We start from the raw sequence: 17,011 nt of genomic DNA, 5'->3' as shown, positions 1-17,011 counted from the left end.
CCTTGCTCTGTTGGCCCTGGATTCCATGTAGCAGTCTTTCACATGGATAAATCCTGCCAGCTTTCTGGGAACTGCTGGCTGTTGTGATCTCTGAAGGCCAGTTCCAGGCAGCTGTGATACTGCCTTTTGGCTGCAGGTCCAGGATTGAGGCAAATGGAAGAAAATTTCCATATGGTCAGACAGTTCATTGCAATAACTTCATCTTCTTGCATGGGCCTTGCTGGTTTTTGTGGTCTGCTTTGGAGATTAACAGGAGCCTTAGATACTTTCCAGAGAGGTGCGGGAGGAGGGGGATGTCACTAATTTTAATTGGTTTGAAACTGTTCACTGGAGCTGTTTCGGCTAAACAAGGACTCATAATTACGAGTCTGATGTGGTGAGTAGAAAAATGTGTATGATTGATACTGTTTTCCTGAGCAGTGACCCACTGTTTCTGCTGTGTAGACTGTGGTTCTGGATTGCTCTGGGGACTAATGCGTGTGGCCTGAGCTAACAAAGCAACACCCTGTGGGCTTAGAGATGTGGTGACACTGCAGTGTTTTCAGGAGAAATCAGAAGATACAGTGTCATGGTTTTCTGACTTGTTTCCTTCAGTCTCTCCACCAGCATGCTTTCCCTCTCCTCGAGCAGCAGCCCTGGTTCTCTTGCATCTAGCAGAGGATCTCTTGCCACCTCCAGCCAGGATTCATCCACCTCAGCCAGTTTCACTGATCTCTACTATGAGCACCTGGAGCAGTTGGAGCAGTTGGACTCGGAATATCAAAACAAGCTTGACTTGCTCTTAGAAGGAGCCACTGGGTTTAGGCCATCAGGCTGTATCACCACTATTCACGAGAATGAAGTAGCAAAAACTCAAAAAGCGGATACAACGAGTCGCATGCAGGCTCTGAGGTCCTTGTCTGGTACTCCCAAATCCATGACATCACTGTCCCCAAGGTCATCCCTCTCTTCTCCATCTCCACCTTGCTCTCCGCTGGTGATAGACCCACTCCTAACTGGTGATGCCTTTTCAAGCCATATGGATTTTGATGATGCAGAGATAAGTGCAAATCTGTCAGAACTCACACTAAACACTGGGAGTGGCAACTGTAGACTGGAAGAGCCTCGAGCCGGAGAAAAACATCTAGGTCAAGGTATGGTAGGAAAAGATCTGCATGCATTTATATTTAATGTTGTTCATAAAGCATTGAGAAGCAAATGTTTCAAAAGCTGTCATCTGGTTATCTTTATGTTAAAAAATGTTTTCAACTCTGTGTTCTGTCTTGTTCGGGAGGGAGGGTTGGTATTTTAATTTGTATGCAAAAAATACTGATCCAATGAGTCTTGCAGGAGACTGATTAAGGTGTGTTTTTATTGTACACAGATGCATGTGTACACAAATCACAGGGATTTCATGTGCAAATATAAATGGTTGTGGTGGGATTCCTGGTTCGATTTGGCACTTAATTATTCAGAACGTCTTCTGTTGTTTTGGGTCTGGGAGACACAGAGTGCCATACAGATGGAAAGTTTTTGACCAAGCTTTTGAGGAGGGCTGGAAAAGCCATTTAGCTTAATAGTTAACAAATTATAGTAATAATAATCCTTCCCCACCACCTCAGTATGCATAAGATCCTGCTCTGGTTCCCAGTAATCAGTGGCAATGAATTTATTAATTTCAGCTGAGCAGACATGTCAAGGCTGTGCTCGAATTCTGCTGTTTTGGTCTCTTAGCAACAAAAACGTGTTTAGATTGTGAGCATGATAAAACAAGACATTTAGAGACAGTGGATGTTCTCATATATGCATATGGCTTGTTGGTTGGGTGGGAAGGGTTCATCCTTTTTTGGAATGGATGGTCTGAAGCGGATGGAAAGCAGTTGGCACAGCTAGGACACAGTGCTAGGGCCTGTCTGAAGCCCTTGTGACTGAAGTTGGGTTAAATCCAATAAGTGAAAGGACTGGATTTGTAGCTGCAGTGAGGAAGAGCTTTAAAGGCAATATAAACTTGCAAGCTATAGCCCTGTGAACCAGCAGTACAGTTTGTTTCTGTTTTTCATAGGATTATTGAACAGCCTGTGTGAATAAAGGGAGCTAGTACCATGTTATCACCGCCTTCTGCATTAAGAATGCTGACACTATTTAAAACACAGTGAAAAACACAAGTGCAAATCTTCCCCTTTGAGCTACCATTTTCCTACAAGCAAGAGGTATTATGCATTTGAGTAGGAAACACTAATTATTCGTATTAGAACTAGGCGCTGATTAGTTTTAACCTTTTTAGCTCTTCAAGATTTGCCAAGGCTGTTAAAGTGAAAGCTCAGGTGTTAAGCAGATTAAGTGATTACTGCTGTTAGCCAGTCAGCAGACAAAATAATCACCATAAGTAGTTTATTTCAGGGCAATAACGAGATAAGATTTTACTCCTCAGGCATTTTGGGAGTGGGGGGTTCAGTGTAACACCCGAAATGCAGGGGCTGGCTCTGGGGTGGTCAGTCCTGGGCAAAGCATGCTCACATGTCCTGTAAGCAGAGCTGAACAATATATCTGAGGGCTTTGCTGCTGCTTTCTGTTAGAGCAGAACCTCTGCCACCTTCAAGACGTGAAGAATACCTGAGCAATTCAGGGGAAACTAATAGCAAAACCTGGAATCTGGCAGAGTCCAGCATTCTCTGATTAAATGGTCTGCATGTGAGGACAGTGCATGACATGGCTCTTCAAGGCCCATGGAAGGGAAAATGGCAGGAAGAGAAGAGCAAACTTCAAGTTCTTGATAAGAGTGGAAAAAAAAGTGAAAAACCACAGGTAGTGTTATCCACCTGCTTGGAAAAATGGAAGAGAGTTGAGTCAGTTCTGAACTCTTCCATAAACTTCCTTATTAGCGTGATATTTCTTCAGAGACTTAAGGCTAAAAACTGGAAGTCCAAATTTTGTGTTAATTAGCTGCATGAAAGGGCTGAACTTTCCAAGTCCTTTGCAAAACCAGTAAGGAAAGGGATGGCTGGAATTGTTGTCAGGGAACCATTCATCTTTATTCAGCTTTACACTTTAGCACTCCACTGTACAGAGCTCACTTCATTATGGTGCACTTTCTGTATTCACCCCCTTGGCCCCAAGGTGCTCAGGGGAGGTGGTCAGGAGTGAGGCTTTCTGGGTTGAAATTCCTATATAGCATTGGGAACTGAGGGAGAAAAAGAGGTTTGGTGTGTGGAGGCCAACCTGCAGTGCCTTTCTCAGTGAGCCAGTCCCGTGTAAAGGGATTCCCAGAGCAGCATTTGGTTTGTAAAACTCAAAGAACCGAATTTAGGAAGCCAGCCAGTGGGGAAGAAGTTATTTTCCTATTAAAACCATGGACTAGGAGGTACGGAGGAGCGTTAAGGAAAGAAGTTTTGACCCTGCCCACATACCTCCAGCACAGCCTATGATCCAGAGCACTGCGGGACCTGGCCCTGGCACGTGGCAGGAGGGAGGATGGATTAAACCAGGAATGCTGGTATTAAATGGATCCACTTGTTTCAGTTAATGACTGTTACGTTGTGTTACAGGTGCTAACTTCTGTTCATGTGGGTTGGCCTATGGAGAAAAGGTCTGGACATTCTATTTCTGTCCAGTGGTTCCATGGGAGTACCAAGATGAGAAATGCCATTTGGTGGTAGTGTCAAAAAATCGGTGGATAAAGGGTCCCAAATGGCACAGGTGTCTCAAAGGATTAGGGTCACCTGTAGCACCCTCTACTGTTGGCTTGCAAGTTCTTATGTCCTCCCAAGTCCTTATGGTATTCCATAACCCTTGCACACTTTTCCACCAGTTTATTCAAAGCTGGTTTTAATTCTGTAAGTGGTTTTGTGAGACTGTGAAGAAAGCAACACCAAAAAAATCTGAAAAAAACAAACTCAAACCCCAGAAAACCAACCAAGGCCCAAACTTGCTTTGTAATAAAGAAAATATGCACTGGAAATCATATATTGGTTGGGGGGCATGTGCTTTTCTAAGTCTATGGGAAAGAAGGGCCTCTTCTGAAAATCAAAAGCCCCTTGGAGAGGAGTGTGTTGCTGTGCTGCTATGGGGTTCCAGCTGCTCCCAGGGTGACACATGGCACCTCCTCACTCTTGGAGCAGGTCTCCCACATCCCTGACAGAGGTGGAGAGCCAAGAGCTGGGTACAGCCCAGCATTCGTTAGCCACGTTGGCAGATGGAGTTAGATGGAGTTCTCCAGATTCTTGGCTGCAGCTCCTCTCCACTGAAATGCTCAAGTGGAAAGATGGCAGAATTTGCAGGTTTCCAGGGAGAATCTTTCCCTGTTTTGCAGCACAAGAAATTTATGTGAGAGAACACCTCTGTGCCAAATTCCTTGCTTTACCTTCTTTGGTTTCTCTTCCGTGTCTCTTTTTCCCTGTATTCCTGTGTATGACTGCTCTTTTAAATCCTATAACCTCTCCTTCTCTCCATGTTCAGCTAGTTAACCAGGTCCTTCTGGACCTACCTTTTGTCCTGTGTACACAAACCTTTTGGGTTTAGGGGTAGGCCAGTGGTGGTTTTTTTGCTATTCCACTCCTGAAGCTAAACTTGGTATAAGCTCTCCAGGTGGGATATGCAGCTCTGCATGATCCATACCTGGCCAGAGCTTGGTCAGCAGTGCTTGCCCTGCCACTGCTCTCTGGGTGGCTGGGAGCAGAACAACTGCTACCTGCCTAAGGGTGCCTTGCAGTCAGAGCTGGTTTATTGGCTCGTATTTAAAAGTTTGCTAGAGTTTCGAAGTCCTGCTGCTTCTGAATGTTGCCCATCATGTCATGGGTGCCTCCCTGCCTTTCCAGGGATGTGGAAGTCTTTCCTGGCATTGCCTGCCTGTGCCCAGGGAGGTGTTGGGCAGGCAGCTGTAACACACTCAGCACAATCCGTGTGTCCTCAGCCTTCACACTGCTGCAGGGCCCAGGGATTAAATGGGCATTGAATGTGCAATGAAACCCTCTCTCACCTCCACCACACAGACTGTTCCTCCCGTTTTCCCAGGACTTTTTGTTCTCCAGGGCAGTTGGGCATATTCCCTCACTTCATGGCCACCTTTGAGCTCAGCCTGCCCTACCTGGGTCCTCTCTGTCTTCAGAAATGTGCAGTTGCTTAACAATACCTGGGTGGGGAAAAAAATGCAATTCAAGGGGAGGATAAGAATAAAAGCTGCTGCTTATCCAGACATTTTGTTTTCATTAACACCTGCTTTTGGTTTTCCTCTGTGCTTTTCTGATAGGTATAAATACAGCTGGAGGGACGGCACTGAAGGTGGCAGGTGTGTCAGCTGCAGTGTCTGATGAATCTGTTGCTGGAGATAGTGGGGTGTACGAGGCGTCTGTACAAAGGTAGGCATCAGATCTCTCTCCAGGATAAAACCAATGACTCAGCTTTGCACAAAAGTCAGCTGGAATACTGCTGGTTATGACCTTTTTTTGTAAATCAGTGGCTAAAGTTCTCAATCTCAGGTTTCTTAATACTTCTGAAAAAACTATGAGCAGGTTGAATTTGATTATCAGAATGACTGATGCATAATAGAAGTAGCTGGGAGCAAGCTCACAGAGAGCTGTTTGAACAGCTGGCCTGTTTGTGAAGGTGCTGGTAAGCTGTGGCTGCTGCCTTGGTGGGAGGAGCAGAGCCATCTGGCAGGTGTAAAGCTGCCCTCCTCTCAGTCAGTGACCGCCCTCAGCCAGCATGAGAGGACTTTGGGATGTTTAAGGAAGAGAGCAGAAGCACTTTGAACTGCCTGATGGATGCGCACGTGCTGTGTGATGCAGTTCCCAAGTGCTTGGAGCAAGAGCAGGATGTGATTCCCGCAGGACTTCTCCACTAAGGACTCCACTGCTGGGAGTCACTGCTCTTGCTGGCTTTCTGGATTGTCTGTGGGGGCTTTGTCAGAAAGTTCACTGGAAGGTACTGATCTTATTGATACCTGGTTTGGCTACCACTAACATGGGTTCTCCTACTGTTTTTATTAATGTTGAGGTGAATTGTAGGGTTGTTAGTTGCAAAACACAACTGTAGAGGTGACAAACGGCTCATCTCAGATTCCTCCCATTCATTAGTTACCTTTATTAATTCTCTAGGTAAATGGGTGATTTTTATGTTTACAGCACAATTGACTTTGATAAGGGAGTGCAATGCTTCTGTAAGTTAGAGCTCCTGGGCTCAAGCAGTCAGACAGTTGGGTGCCCAGGGCCCCTGTGTCCCCTCAGTGGGGTAGTGAGCTCTGTGGAGAGGGGAGTGGGGCACTCACAGAAGGCATCCCATGCACACTCACAGGTCTGACGTTAGTGTTGCTTGGGTTATCAGCTTACCAACCCCTGTGGTGCCCACAGTGCCGTTTTGGTGCCTGTCCAAGTGGTGAGAGTGGGATGAGCCACCCTCTGCAGCTGAGATGTAATGAAATGCAAGAGAGTGCTAAGCAGTAATATGGAAAACACTTAGAAGAGAAGAATGCTAATCCTGTTTTCATGTGCTACAGCATAGCCTCTTGAGTCAATTAGACAATGAATGTAGTTTTGGGGACTTTGAGTGCATAAAACTTGGGAGGAGGAATACATTGGGAGGGAAATGATGCAGAATAGCTGTTTCTAGCAAGGCCAGTCAGTGTACTCTGTCACTTTGAATGTGCTTAAGAAAGTTTGATTTCTTAAAGAAACAAAGGAATTACTTAAATCTAATAAAAGTTGAGAATTTTTGCTGTCATGATGCAGGACAGGATTGCAGTTGTTAAGTCGTATTTCTCTTGCTGGGCAGTCAGCCGTTTTTACTGAAAACCAGTCAAGGGAACCCTTTAAAAATCCCCCACTGCTTTATTTTTGCAGGCTTTTGTGTAGCTTTTTTTTTTTTTTGGCAGTGAAGAGGGAAGACATATGACTTTCTGCTGATAAGCACTGTAATACATACCTCTAAGGCTGATTGCACTTATTTCTCAAATGGGCTTTCTTTTAGCTGCTAATTTTACACAAGCTATATACACAACCCCTGACTGGAAGGGAAAGATCTTGTATCACCTAAATACAAACACTTCAATAAGAGGCAAATCAAATCCTTAATTGTCATTGATTCCTTTCAGACCATGTGTGTCAGAAGTGATGGTGTTTGACAGTGATGATACAGAAGCAGTTGGAACAGCCAAAGTGCAAATTGCAATGAGGTATGTGCAACATATTTTACTGGATTTGCCTTCCAATAGAAAGAATGATATATGGTATTTAAAAGATAGTGCTTTCTGTGCTGTTTTCTTATCCTGTCCTATTAGTATTAATTAACTAATGCCCTGTTTTAGTGTAATTAAGAGTTACACTTGACTCCAGGAGGTTCTTGGCCCAGTTGCCCTCTTTCATGTCAGTGGAAATCAACTGGTGATACTGTGGTGTGAGGGTGCTAACCAGCAATGGGAGCACTGGCAGTGCTGGGCCAGAGAAAGCCTTTGTCTGGATTGCAGAATCCTTAAGAGTGCAGCTTGGGTGGGGAAAATGCTGAGAATAAGTGGCAGTCACAATCCCTGACCTCACGTGGATCCCACAGTAGTGGGTCAGGTGTAGGAAGGCAGCCACAGAGGCATCCTCCTTAAATGACTTTTTGGAAGTTATGTGGGATTTGCGAAAACGAAATCCTACAAAACTCGTTTGTCATGGCCATTCAAAGTAAAGGGTTACTCACAACATCCTCACTGTTGTACTGCAAGTATTTTCACTTGTAACTTTTCTATATTGCAGCCATTAAGGTCTCTCAAAAAATTGTGGCTACACTGTAGCAATTTAACTAGACCCCAGGAAAAGCAGTGTGTGTTAGGTCAAACCTACAGTCCACTGTATCTGAATTCTTACGGTCTGGATATTCTGGACTGTTCCATATTCTGGGTGTTCTGGTAGCAATACTTCATGTAATATAAGACTGGTTTTGTTTTAAGCTATGGGCAAGTCATGGTCCCATTATGGTGTTTTCTTGTTTGTAAATTTTTAGTATCGTTTGTGTTAATGAAACAAGTGAAATACTCATCCACGGAGTCCAAGGCAGACTTCTCTAATAATAATGCTTTTCTTTGTCTTTCCAATTCAGATATGATGACAAAAATAAACAATTTGCAATACTGGTCATCCAGCTGAGTAATGTTCCAGCACTGCTGTTACAACAAGATCAAAAAGTGTAAGTGGGTGAAATAAACACACTTGATATATATATTTGTGTTGGGTCCCAGTGAGAATGAAAGTGAGATTGGCTTATGATTTTTCACACTCTTAAAAATCTACCCTTCCTGAAATGTTTCTATACTTTCTGTGGTGACACTTATAAACTCATAAACCCGTAAACTGAAGTGAGGTGCAGTTTCTTCCTCAAAAGTCTGTATTTGCTCAGGAAAGACTTGCCTGGAATTAGCACTGTCTGGTGAGGTTCTTAATTGTAGCAGTGCCTCGAGCACCTCCATCAAGTGGAGGGGGAGTTTGTCCTGCTGCAGAACTCCTTGGACACCTGCACAGGGGTGACAAAATGTGCAGCTACTGCTAGACGCATTCCAAGCACAAAGTCTTTAAATTCAGCTGTGTGCTGAATAAGCTGACAAAAATTTGATTCATGTTTGCTGTTCCTACCTACAGAAGGGTATGGGCAGTGTGACAGGTTGCACAGATGTAAACAACCATGTAAAACAGGATCCCATGATGTCTGATTACAAGATTCAGAAGGATGATGTCTGTGGCAACTCGTGCCACTTCACATCTCTGATGCTGTGACGAGATGTTCCTTTTTTCTCAGTTGACTGCTACTCCAAAGAATAGGAAAGGACAGCAGTGTCCACAGTGCTTAGGATGACTTTCACTGAGGGATTTGTGGGGGGAGCTGCACCCCTGTAGGGCAGTCCTGAGCGCAGTGCTGTTCCCACAGGAACATTCGTGTGGCTGTCCTGCCCTGCTCGGAGAGCACGAGCTGCCTGTTCCGCACGAGGCCGGTGGAAGCTTCAGACAATCTTGTGTACAATGAAGTATTTTGGGTTTCCATCTCCTACCCGGCTTTACGCCAGAAGACTTTAAGAGTCGATGTTTGCACTGTAGATAAGTCTCACCTTGAAGAATGTTTGGTGAGTATCCAGCTCTATTTTAATAACTTTGTGTTTGTTTCCTCTTTTTAATTAAACACGATGTTACACTCTTGAGGTACGGCAATTTCTGTGAAAGCCTTCCTGATAATCTTCAGCCATATGGTCTCTCCCCCACAGCATTCTTTGCAATGACAATTTTCATCAGGAAAAACAATTATGAGATAAATGTTTTGTAACAGAGCTACCTTGTCAGACCACAGCTATTTCTCCTTCATGATTTGATGTCAAACTCTTAACTAGTTTTTTTTCCTTTTGGAAACATTTATGGTGTTGTAATTGAGAACCAATTCCTTTGGTCTGGTTGTGTACTAAATGTAATGCAGTAAAAAATGACAAAGCAGATAAAGAGAAATGGGATATACAAAACTAAAACATCTGGATTTGGGCAGTGATTTTTGTCAGCCTTGCAAATTTCTTGAAAGGGAGTCATCCTCTCCTGTCCTTTCTCTTTTTCTTTGAAGCTCTGGCTGTGATTTCTCCCTGCTGCAGTAGCACTGTTCATACTTCTGGATTCTTGCACACTGTAGTGGAACACTTGCTACTTAGATTGGAAGCCCTTGGCAATGCTAAAAATAATTAACATAAAGCATTACTAGTGGTGTTGAAATGGGATAAACAGGCAATTTTTCTTTTTGTCAAATTTGCCAAAATCAAACACTTGATTTTCACTCTGATTTCTTCTGACTGCTGTGGTAGTTGTTCATTTTAGTATTACACTAAAACTGTGTTTTTGCTCTCAACAGGGTGGAGCACAAATTAGCCTTGCTGAAATATGTAGATCCGGAGAGAAATCAACCCGTTGGTATAACCTCCTTAGTTATAAATATCAGCAGAAGCAAAACAGGAAAAGTAAACAAGGAAACAGCCACTCTGAAGTACCCTGCACTGAAAAAACAGTAAGAACAACTGCTTAAACTGAACAAATCTCTTCTAAACAGAACTAGCAAGAGGGTTTGTGTGGCTGTTAGAATAGAGGAGTAGTGAAGGCTGGTGTGTTTATATTTACTGCTTGAACATGTCGTTAAGTGAAGCAAAATAATTAACATGTTGATTGCAGATATGCCCTTGTCCTGGGCTAAATACTTACTGAAATCTGCTGCTCAGGAAGCTGAGGATGTGGTGGTATGTGGTGTGGTATAAGTGATGTGTGAGCTCCAGCCTTTTCTGCCCACCAGGCAGTTCCCATTGCTGCCATGAACTTGCTGGGCAAGTCAAGATAGAGTTTGCAGATGCAGGGCACAGAAGGTGCTCAGCCTGGAGCTGCACACCTGCACATGCTGGGGGAGCTGGGCCAGCTGTGCTCACGGGGCTGCACTGAGCTCGTGTGTGCAGCAGGGCTGGGGCTGCTCTGGGGCTGTTCTCACCACAGAGGCTGGGCACTGCAGTCTGTCAGAGTCATTTCTTCACAAGAAGCCTCTTGATCTCCTCAGGACTCTGTCTCAGCACTCTTAGAGCAGACAGCTGTTGAACTGGAAGCTGTGGAGAAGAAACTGGAGGAAAGCAGAAGCACTTTAACTAGTGGAGAGAGCTGGTAGGTTGCATCCCACCATCTTGTTGTGGAGTAATCAGAGCATTTGTGTGCTGAGGAAAGAGCAGATGATACTGAGCTGTGGGAGGCTGCTTCTTTCTCTGTTTTGGTGAAAAATCTTGTTTCTTCTGTTCTGGAGGTTGTGCTTATTAGAAAATGAGAACAAAGCTGATAAATGTTGAAAATTGTCAGTAGCACCATGTTAATTTTGTTATTTGTACAGTCTTCTATGGATGTCCTGAAAACTCCACTCTGTGGTGCAAGGCTTTGCTTGAATTTTACTGTGGCTGTTCTTTATATGGTTCAGATTCAGATTTCCTTAAAGAAGTCCAACATTTGAAACAGAAAGCAAGCCTGACCAATGGGATTGATGGAGAGGCCTGCTGTGAGTTCAAAGGAGCTGAAAAGAGTGTTAAAACAATGCTTCAGTTTTGTCCAGTACCACTTATTAACTAAGATTAATGGCATCCTGAGAGCTCCCCTCAAGATGCACTTGCCTTAAGCTCACACCACATGGATGAACCCTCATCATGCTTCTTTTGAAGCCAGATCAGGATGAAGTTTTTGGCAGTAATGTGGTTTTCTGGTGCAGCTTCTCTCTTTTCTAAGCCTGTTGTTTGTGTAATCTTAGTGGCTACAGGACCTGCCAGGTACACCTGGCTGCCTTGGGGACGTGTTTCTGTCCAGCAGCTTACAGGAGGTACCTCCTGCTCCAGCACCACAGTATTGTGTACAACAGGCCAGTTCAATAACAAAGCTGTTCCTTTCAGGCAAGATGAAGAGGTTCCTGACCTGGAAGAACAGGATGAGATCAGTGAAAATGAAGCAGAGGAGGAGGAAGAATTCTGTGCTGGAAAATTGCTGTGGGAAACAGAAGAAAGTCTGAATTCCCAGCTGCACACAGAGATAGCAGTGAAGGTACAGTCAAGGGCCTTTGGAACAGAAAGATGTGTTAAGCTTCCCATTGCTCAGCTGACTGGGTTGTTACTGAGCTGAGCAAGGCTACAGCAGTTACTTGAAAGTTCACCATTGATGATTAAATGTTTATCTACCTGAAATCTTTGCAAATAACTCTATGTGACCATTTTGTCCCACAGTTAGTACAGCACTGTTTCATGCCTTCTTTTTGCTGCTCATGAAAACTCTTTTCATTGTGACAGTGGTTTTGGCCTTGTTTAATTTTGAATGTAGCTGTAGTCAAACAGGGGTGTGTTGTACACAGCTCTCTGTACATCGATTTGGATCTTTGCTGCAGATGCACAATGAATAAGGTAATGGTCTTTAAAATCATAACTGCTTTCTGTGGGATTGCCAGGTCACAGTGATGTGTGATCCACAGGCAAAGCCCATTGGAATCAATTGTGTTGTACAGCCATCAGTGGATGCAGCAGAGCTCCAGGAGCAATGTGCCAGGACACCCTGCACGAGAAGGGCTAAACAGTGTCTGGGTTTGAATGTAACAAGTGCACATGTGGCACAGGTTAGACACGTGTTAGACAGCCCTGGGGGTGTGTCCTGGGCACATGGAAAGCTGGCGTTTACACTGCACTGTGTGTCTTTCAGGTGGATAAAGAGACCAACACAGAGAGCCTTGCACAGTCCTCGACTGTAGTTCGTCCAAAAGACAAAAGAGCAGCAAATCCACCCCAAACTCAGTTTGTCAGGGGTAGCACCATCATCCGCTCAAAAACATTTTCCCCAGGACCGCAGAGTCAGTACGTGTGTCGGGTAAGGAAAATGAAACCCTGAGCTTGTAAGTGCTTGTTTTCACTCAGTCTGAATTTCTCACAGAAACCAAACAGTGCTTGCTTCTCTCCACCTCTGACTTCAGAAGTTGCTCTGTCCTCACCTCCTGGACAGTATCTTCCCTTAGAACTTAACAGTATTAAACACAAATTTATCAGATCTGTATGTGCATGTATATTTGTGGTACATGCAGCTTGTTGAGATGCCCAAACTGACCTGGAAGGGCTGCTGTAAGACAGTGATGAATACCCTGCATATTAAACAGTTCCTGCTGCTTGAAGTGTTCTGTGCTAACTCAGTTAGCTCTGTCCACCTGACTTTAGATGAGGTGAACATAAAACCTTGATAGAAATGGAAAGGTAAGTATTTGATAATAGCAGAAAAAAACCTGTGGAAACCTGAAAGTCACCAGTGTGCTTTGTCTGAAGGTAACTGAACAGGCCATGTGTTGAATAAGATGTCACTTCCCCTGCTTTGAAATGTTTGTTCACAATTATTTCCTGAATTGAGGGTCAGAATAAACTATAAATATCTCATCTTTTAAGTGGAATTGGCAAACAAGCAAGCACTGTCTTTTACCACACATGACCTGTCCCAAGTGGGCAAACTCTTACTACAGCTGAGCCAGATTTGCTGTGTAGGTTCTCCCTGGTTCAGAGGCAGGTGCTCCCAGAGGAACAAACCCTACTCACTCTGCAGCAGTGGCCTTGGGTGGTACAGGTGCCATGTCCCAGTACACACAGATCCCAGTGCCTGTTCCCCTCCTCCCCCAGCTTTGAGAAGGGACATGAGAAGGGAATTAAACCCTGCTTGAGCTGAGCTCTTTGTAAGGGTCTACAGACAACCACAAAACAAGGCAGGCTGTGTGTAACATGGCAGCTCTTCAGCTGATAAACCCCGGGCGAGAGCTTTCAGGTAAACCTGCCTCTTCCATCACTAGATTAAAGTACAGGTTATAGAAAAATGCAGATTAGAGAAAACAGAAATCTCTAATAAAATAGTCCCATGTTTTACATATGCTAGGAAAGAGTAATAAGATTATTATTATTATTATTATTATTATTGCTACTTACAGCTTATTTTTCTGGGCTGTTTTGCCCAGCCTAGTTACTTGCACAGGAGAAGAGCAGTGGGGTAGAGTCCCACATCATAGCCTAACTTGGTGTCTCTCTTTGCTCACAGCCTATTCCCAAAAAGGGACAGAGTTCAAGGCTTGTGGCAGGATCTGGCTGTCCCAAGTGCATGTTCTGTACTCAGACTGGGGTGACAGCTGTCTGCCTTTCACAAAACTTCATAGTTCTGCTTACAACAACCTCTGCTCTGGCTCATTGTGTGTGTGCACTGCTTGTATTTCTTTCATGACAAATTTGTGGTTTTCACCTTGCTTTTCAGCTGAATCGCAGTGATAGTGACAGTTCCACACTATCCAAAAAGCCCCCTTTCGTTCGGAATGCGATGGAGAGACGAAGTGTCAGAGTGAAACGGGTAACAACATCACTTTTTTTCCTCTAACACAGACACTTGCAAAAAGCAGAAAACTATTTTAAAGGAAAAGTTTGCAAACAAATCAGTTGCCACGTGCTTTCGTTCACAACCTTTTCTTTGTGTGCGAGAAGTCTCTCAAGGATTCTTTGAAATACCAGATTATGACAGGAACGTTTAAGTTGGAACTCATTTAAAACAATTAATTGAGGAAGTTGGTTCCTGGTATTTCCATCTTGTCAGAGAAGTAGCACGAACAGTTTTGCTGTGTTTATTGTTGTGAGATTCTTAAGTATTTATAATAAATTTGAGATGGAAAAGAAGATGAGGAGAACAGTGTCTCAGATGCTCAGGTGACCCCATTGTAGTGATGCCATGGCACACAATAAACCCCTGTGCCCGTTGTGATGGCAGTCACTAAAATTCCCCCAGGATACCGACACTGAACTCCTAAGGAGATGGTTTTCTTGGGACAGCTGGTGTTCAAAACTAGCAGAAGGCAATATGTTACTGCAAAAAGCAATCACAGGTGTTTCTTCAAAACTGTGGATTCATCTGAAGATGAGACACTAAACTTAGGAGGAAGGTGTGCAAGCAAGACTTGTTTGATTTGGAGAAGCTGCCAAGGAAGAACTTGGGTGGAAGCACAGAAATCAAAACACTTAGCTGTAAGACTTCCTTGAGTTCGTGGTATCTGTCTCGAGACAGACTTGAAAGCAGGATCAGTAGAGATGGTTTGTGAAGAGAAGCTTTGGAAGGATGGGTCTCATGATGTGTTCGGCACTGTCTGGGTGGAGTGGTTGGGAAGTTCTCCTCAGTGTGTTCATACACCCCTTCTTTTCCAGCCTTCAGTCAAGTCCTTCGGCACAGAGCGCCTGATCCGCACCTCCCTGGACCTGGAGCTGGACCTGCAGGCTTCAAAAACCTGGCACGACCAGCTGGTTCAGGAGATCTCAGTGCTGAGGGAACTGAAGGAACAGCTGGAACAAGCTCAAAGTCAGGGTGAAAAAGAGTTGCCGCAGTGGGTGAAGGACGATGAGAGGTTTCGACTGCTGCTGAGGCTTGTGGAGAAACGAGTGAGTAATACCTGCCTTGGGGTTTCATTCCACTTGTTGGAGTGAATGGGATTTTGGAAACGGGGGACTTTAGACAGTCAGTAAATGAAGCCTCAGCACTGTTAGTCAGTCTTGTCTGCCATGGCTCCATCAAGCTGTTAGTCCTGAGCCCTTGCATTCACCAGCACAGGGATTTGCTACCCTAGCAGAGGTGCAAATACGAGATGTCACAAATGCCATCTGTTCTGCCAAGTGTGTCCCCTCAGTCTGCAGGAGGTGTGGTGTGTGCTGGTTGGCACTTACCTTACTCTGTATCACACCCTCCCCCATGTACAGGGCTCCTTCTCAGCTTCTGGGATTTGTCAGGCACCTCTGCTGGCACCAGGCACAGACCGAGGAGGGAGCTGGTGTGAGGTGCTCTTTGGGGTGCTGTGTTCTTGCGTGTGCTGTTCTTCTGCCTTGAAAGATCTATCAAGAAGATAGAAAGAGTACTGACAGAAGCCATTGTTCTTACCACGGGCTGGAAGGAGACCTTACAAAAAGCTCTCTCCATTAGAATGGTTAGTTGACAAGCTTCAGTTCAGCTTCTGTGGCTTGTGACTTCCAGGGTCAACAGTTTCCAAACCCTTCAGACCTGCAGCTGAAATACTGCTGTGTTTGGAGATCAGTTAGGGTAAGAGAATTCCTCCTGGAAACATAAACAATGCTTCTCCATTATTCATTTAGGTGCAAAATCCAGAACACAAATGTGAGCTCAAGGCTGATAAAATGATGAGAGCTGCTGCCAAGGATGTCCACAGGCTGCGAGGACAGAGTCGGAAAGAGCCTCTGGAAGTACAGTCATTCAGGTAATTACAGGTAAAGGGGAGGAGAAATTGACTGCTACTGTGATTTTTCTGTTGATGACTGAGATGCTGATGAGGAAGACTAATCTCTGCAGAAGTAGTTAACTGTTCTGCTTAAACAAGAAATTCTGTATTTTCATATTGAAGTGTAAGGGCTGAGTCAGGGAAATTGGTTGCAGCACTGCACATGATCAAAGCAACCACCATTCTCCAAATCATTCCCCACCTGGCAACAAATTCTTTAGCACAGAAGCAGCTCTTTGCTTCCCTAAGTAACAGACCCGGGAAGGAAAAAGCCCCGAGCCTTTCTGAAATGGCTTTTGGTAAGGTCAGTGTTGTAGGTTTTAACTCATGTCTGATAAGTAAATAAAAGGTGCAGGTTGTAAGAGGATGTACATCTGCTCCTTGTGGGGACAGCTGGTGGGATAAATTCTCATGTGGATGATGGGCATTTCTGGCAGGATTTCTGTTGCATTAACAACTGATAATCTTTTTTCAGAGAGAAAATGGCATTTTTCACACGGCCAAGAATAAACATCCCAACACTCTCTGCAGATGATGTGTGATCACCATAAAGTATTTGCTTTCTGGACAATTCTACAAATGCAGATTGGGTTTTGAAGTTATTTATGTGGTATTACAAAGGTACCAAGGCATTTGTATATTAGAGCTTTTGTCAGTATGTGGATGTTTTGAAGATTTTTAGGTTAAAGTTATATCATCACAGAAACCAGCATTAAAGTGACAAGATTGTATAGTTTGTATATTTAGGAATGTATTTTTGGGAAATAGAATTTTAAATAAGAACAAATGCAGCGTAAGGTGCTGTTATTCTTAAATAATGCTGTTTAGACTTTTTGTACAGCTCTACCTTTTAGAGGTTTTACTGCAATAAAATAAATTTGAAGGAACCTCACCCCTACCTTCTATGATGTTCTGCATTGGACTCTCCTTTGAGTGATGTATTTTGTACCCTGTGGGGAATGCTGGGAGCCAGCTGGGACTCCCAAGTGCTGTGAATGAATTCTCTGTGAGCTGTGAAGCGTTTGTGTTTCCTGCCAGGTCCTAAAAGTAGGTGTGAAGTTCAGAATACTTGCACTTTTAACATTTGTACTGCAGCTCATGTCTGTAATGGGTCTGTTAAGGTAATGTGGGGAGCCCGTTGAAACCACTGCTGTGGGAGGAGGGCTGCAGGTTTAAAGTCCATTTTAGGTTTTTCCAATAAAGTGACCTTTCTGGACAAAGCTGCCTTCTTGCTTTTTGTCTT

General features: G+C 44.1%; 1 protein-coding gene across 1 annotated transcript in view; it reads left to right on the top strand.

The window, feature by feature from the left end:
- WWC1 (WW and C2 domain containing 1) overlaps positions 1-16,988 on the top strand; it is a 66,763-nt gene extending 49,775 nt beyond the window's left edge. The window contains 13 exon segments of the mRNA XM_039559585.1: positions 595-1,133; positions 5,225-5,333; positions 7,064-7,144; positions 8,053-8,139; positions 8,875-9,067; positions 9,832-9,984; positions 10,519-10,619; positions 11,387-11,534; positions 12,180-12,344; positions 13,755-13,847; positions 14,690-14,920; positions 15,626-15,747; positions 16,244-16,988. Coding sequence (XP_039415519.1) covers positions 595-1,133; positions 5,225-5,333; positions 7,064-7,144; positions 8,053-8,139; positions 8,875-9,067; positions 9,832-9,984; positions 10,519-10,619; positions 11,387-11,534; positions 12,180-12,344; positions 13,755-13,847; positions 14,690-14,920; positions 15,626-15,747; positions 16,244-16,310 — 2,089 coding nt within the window. The 3' untranslated portion in view covers positions 16,311-16,988.
- The last annotated feature ends 23 nt before the right edge of the window (positions 16,989-17,011 follow it).

Source organism: Corvus cornix, chromosome 13 (assembly GCF_000738735.6).
Source record: "Corvus cornix cornix isolate S_Up_H32 chromosome 13, ASM73873v5, whole genome shotgun sequence".
Lineage (NCBI taxonomy): Eukaryota > Metazoa > Chordata > Aves > Passeriformes > Corvidae > Corvus > Corvus cornix.
Note: the sequence above shows the minus strand (reverse complement) of the source record. Positions and strands in the feature narration are given on the sequence as shown.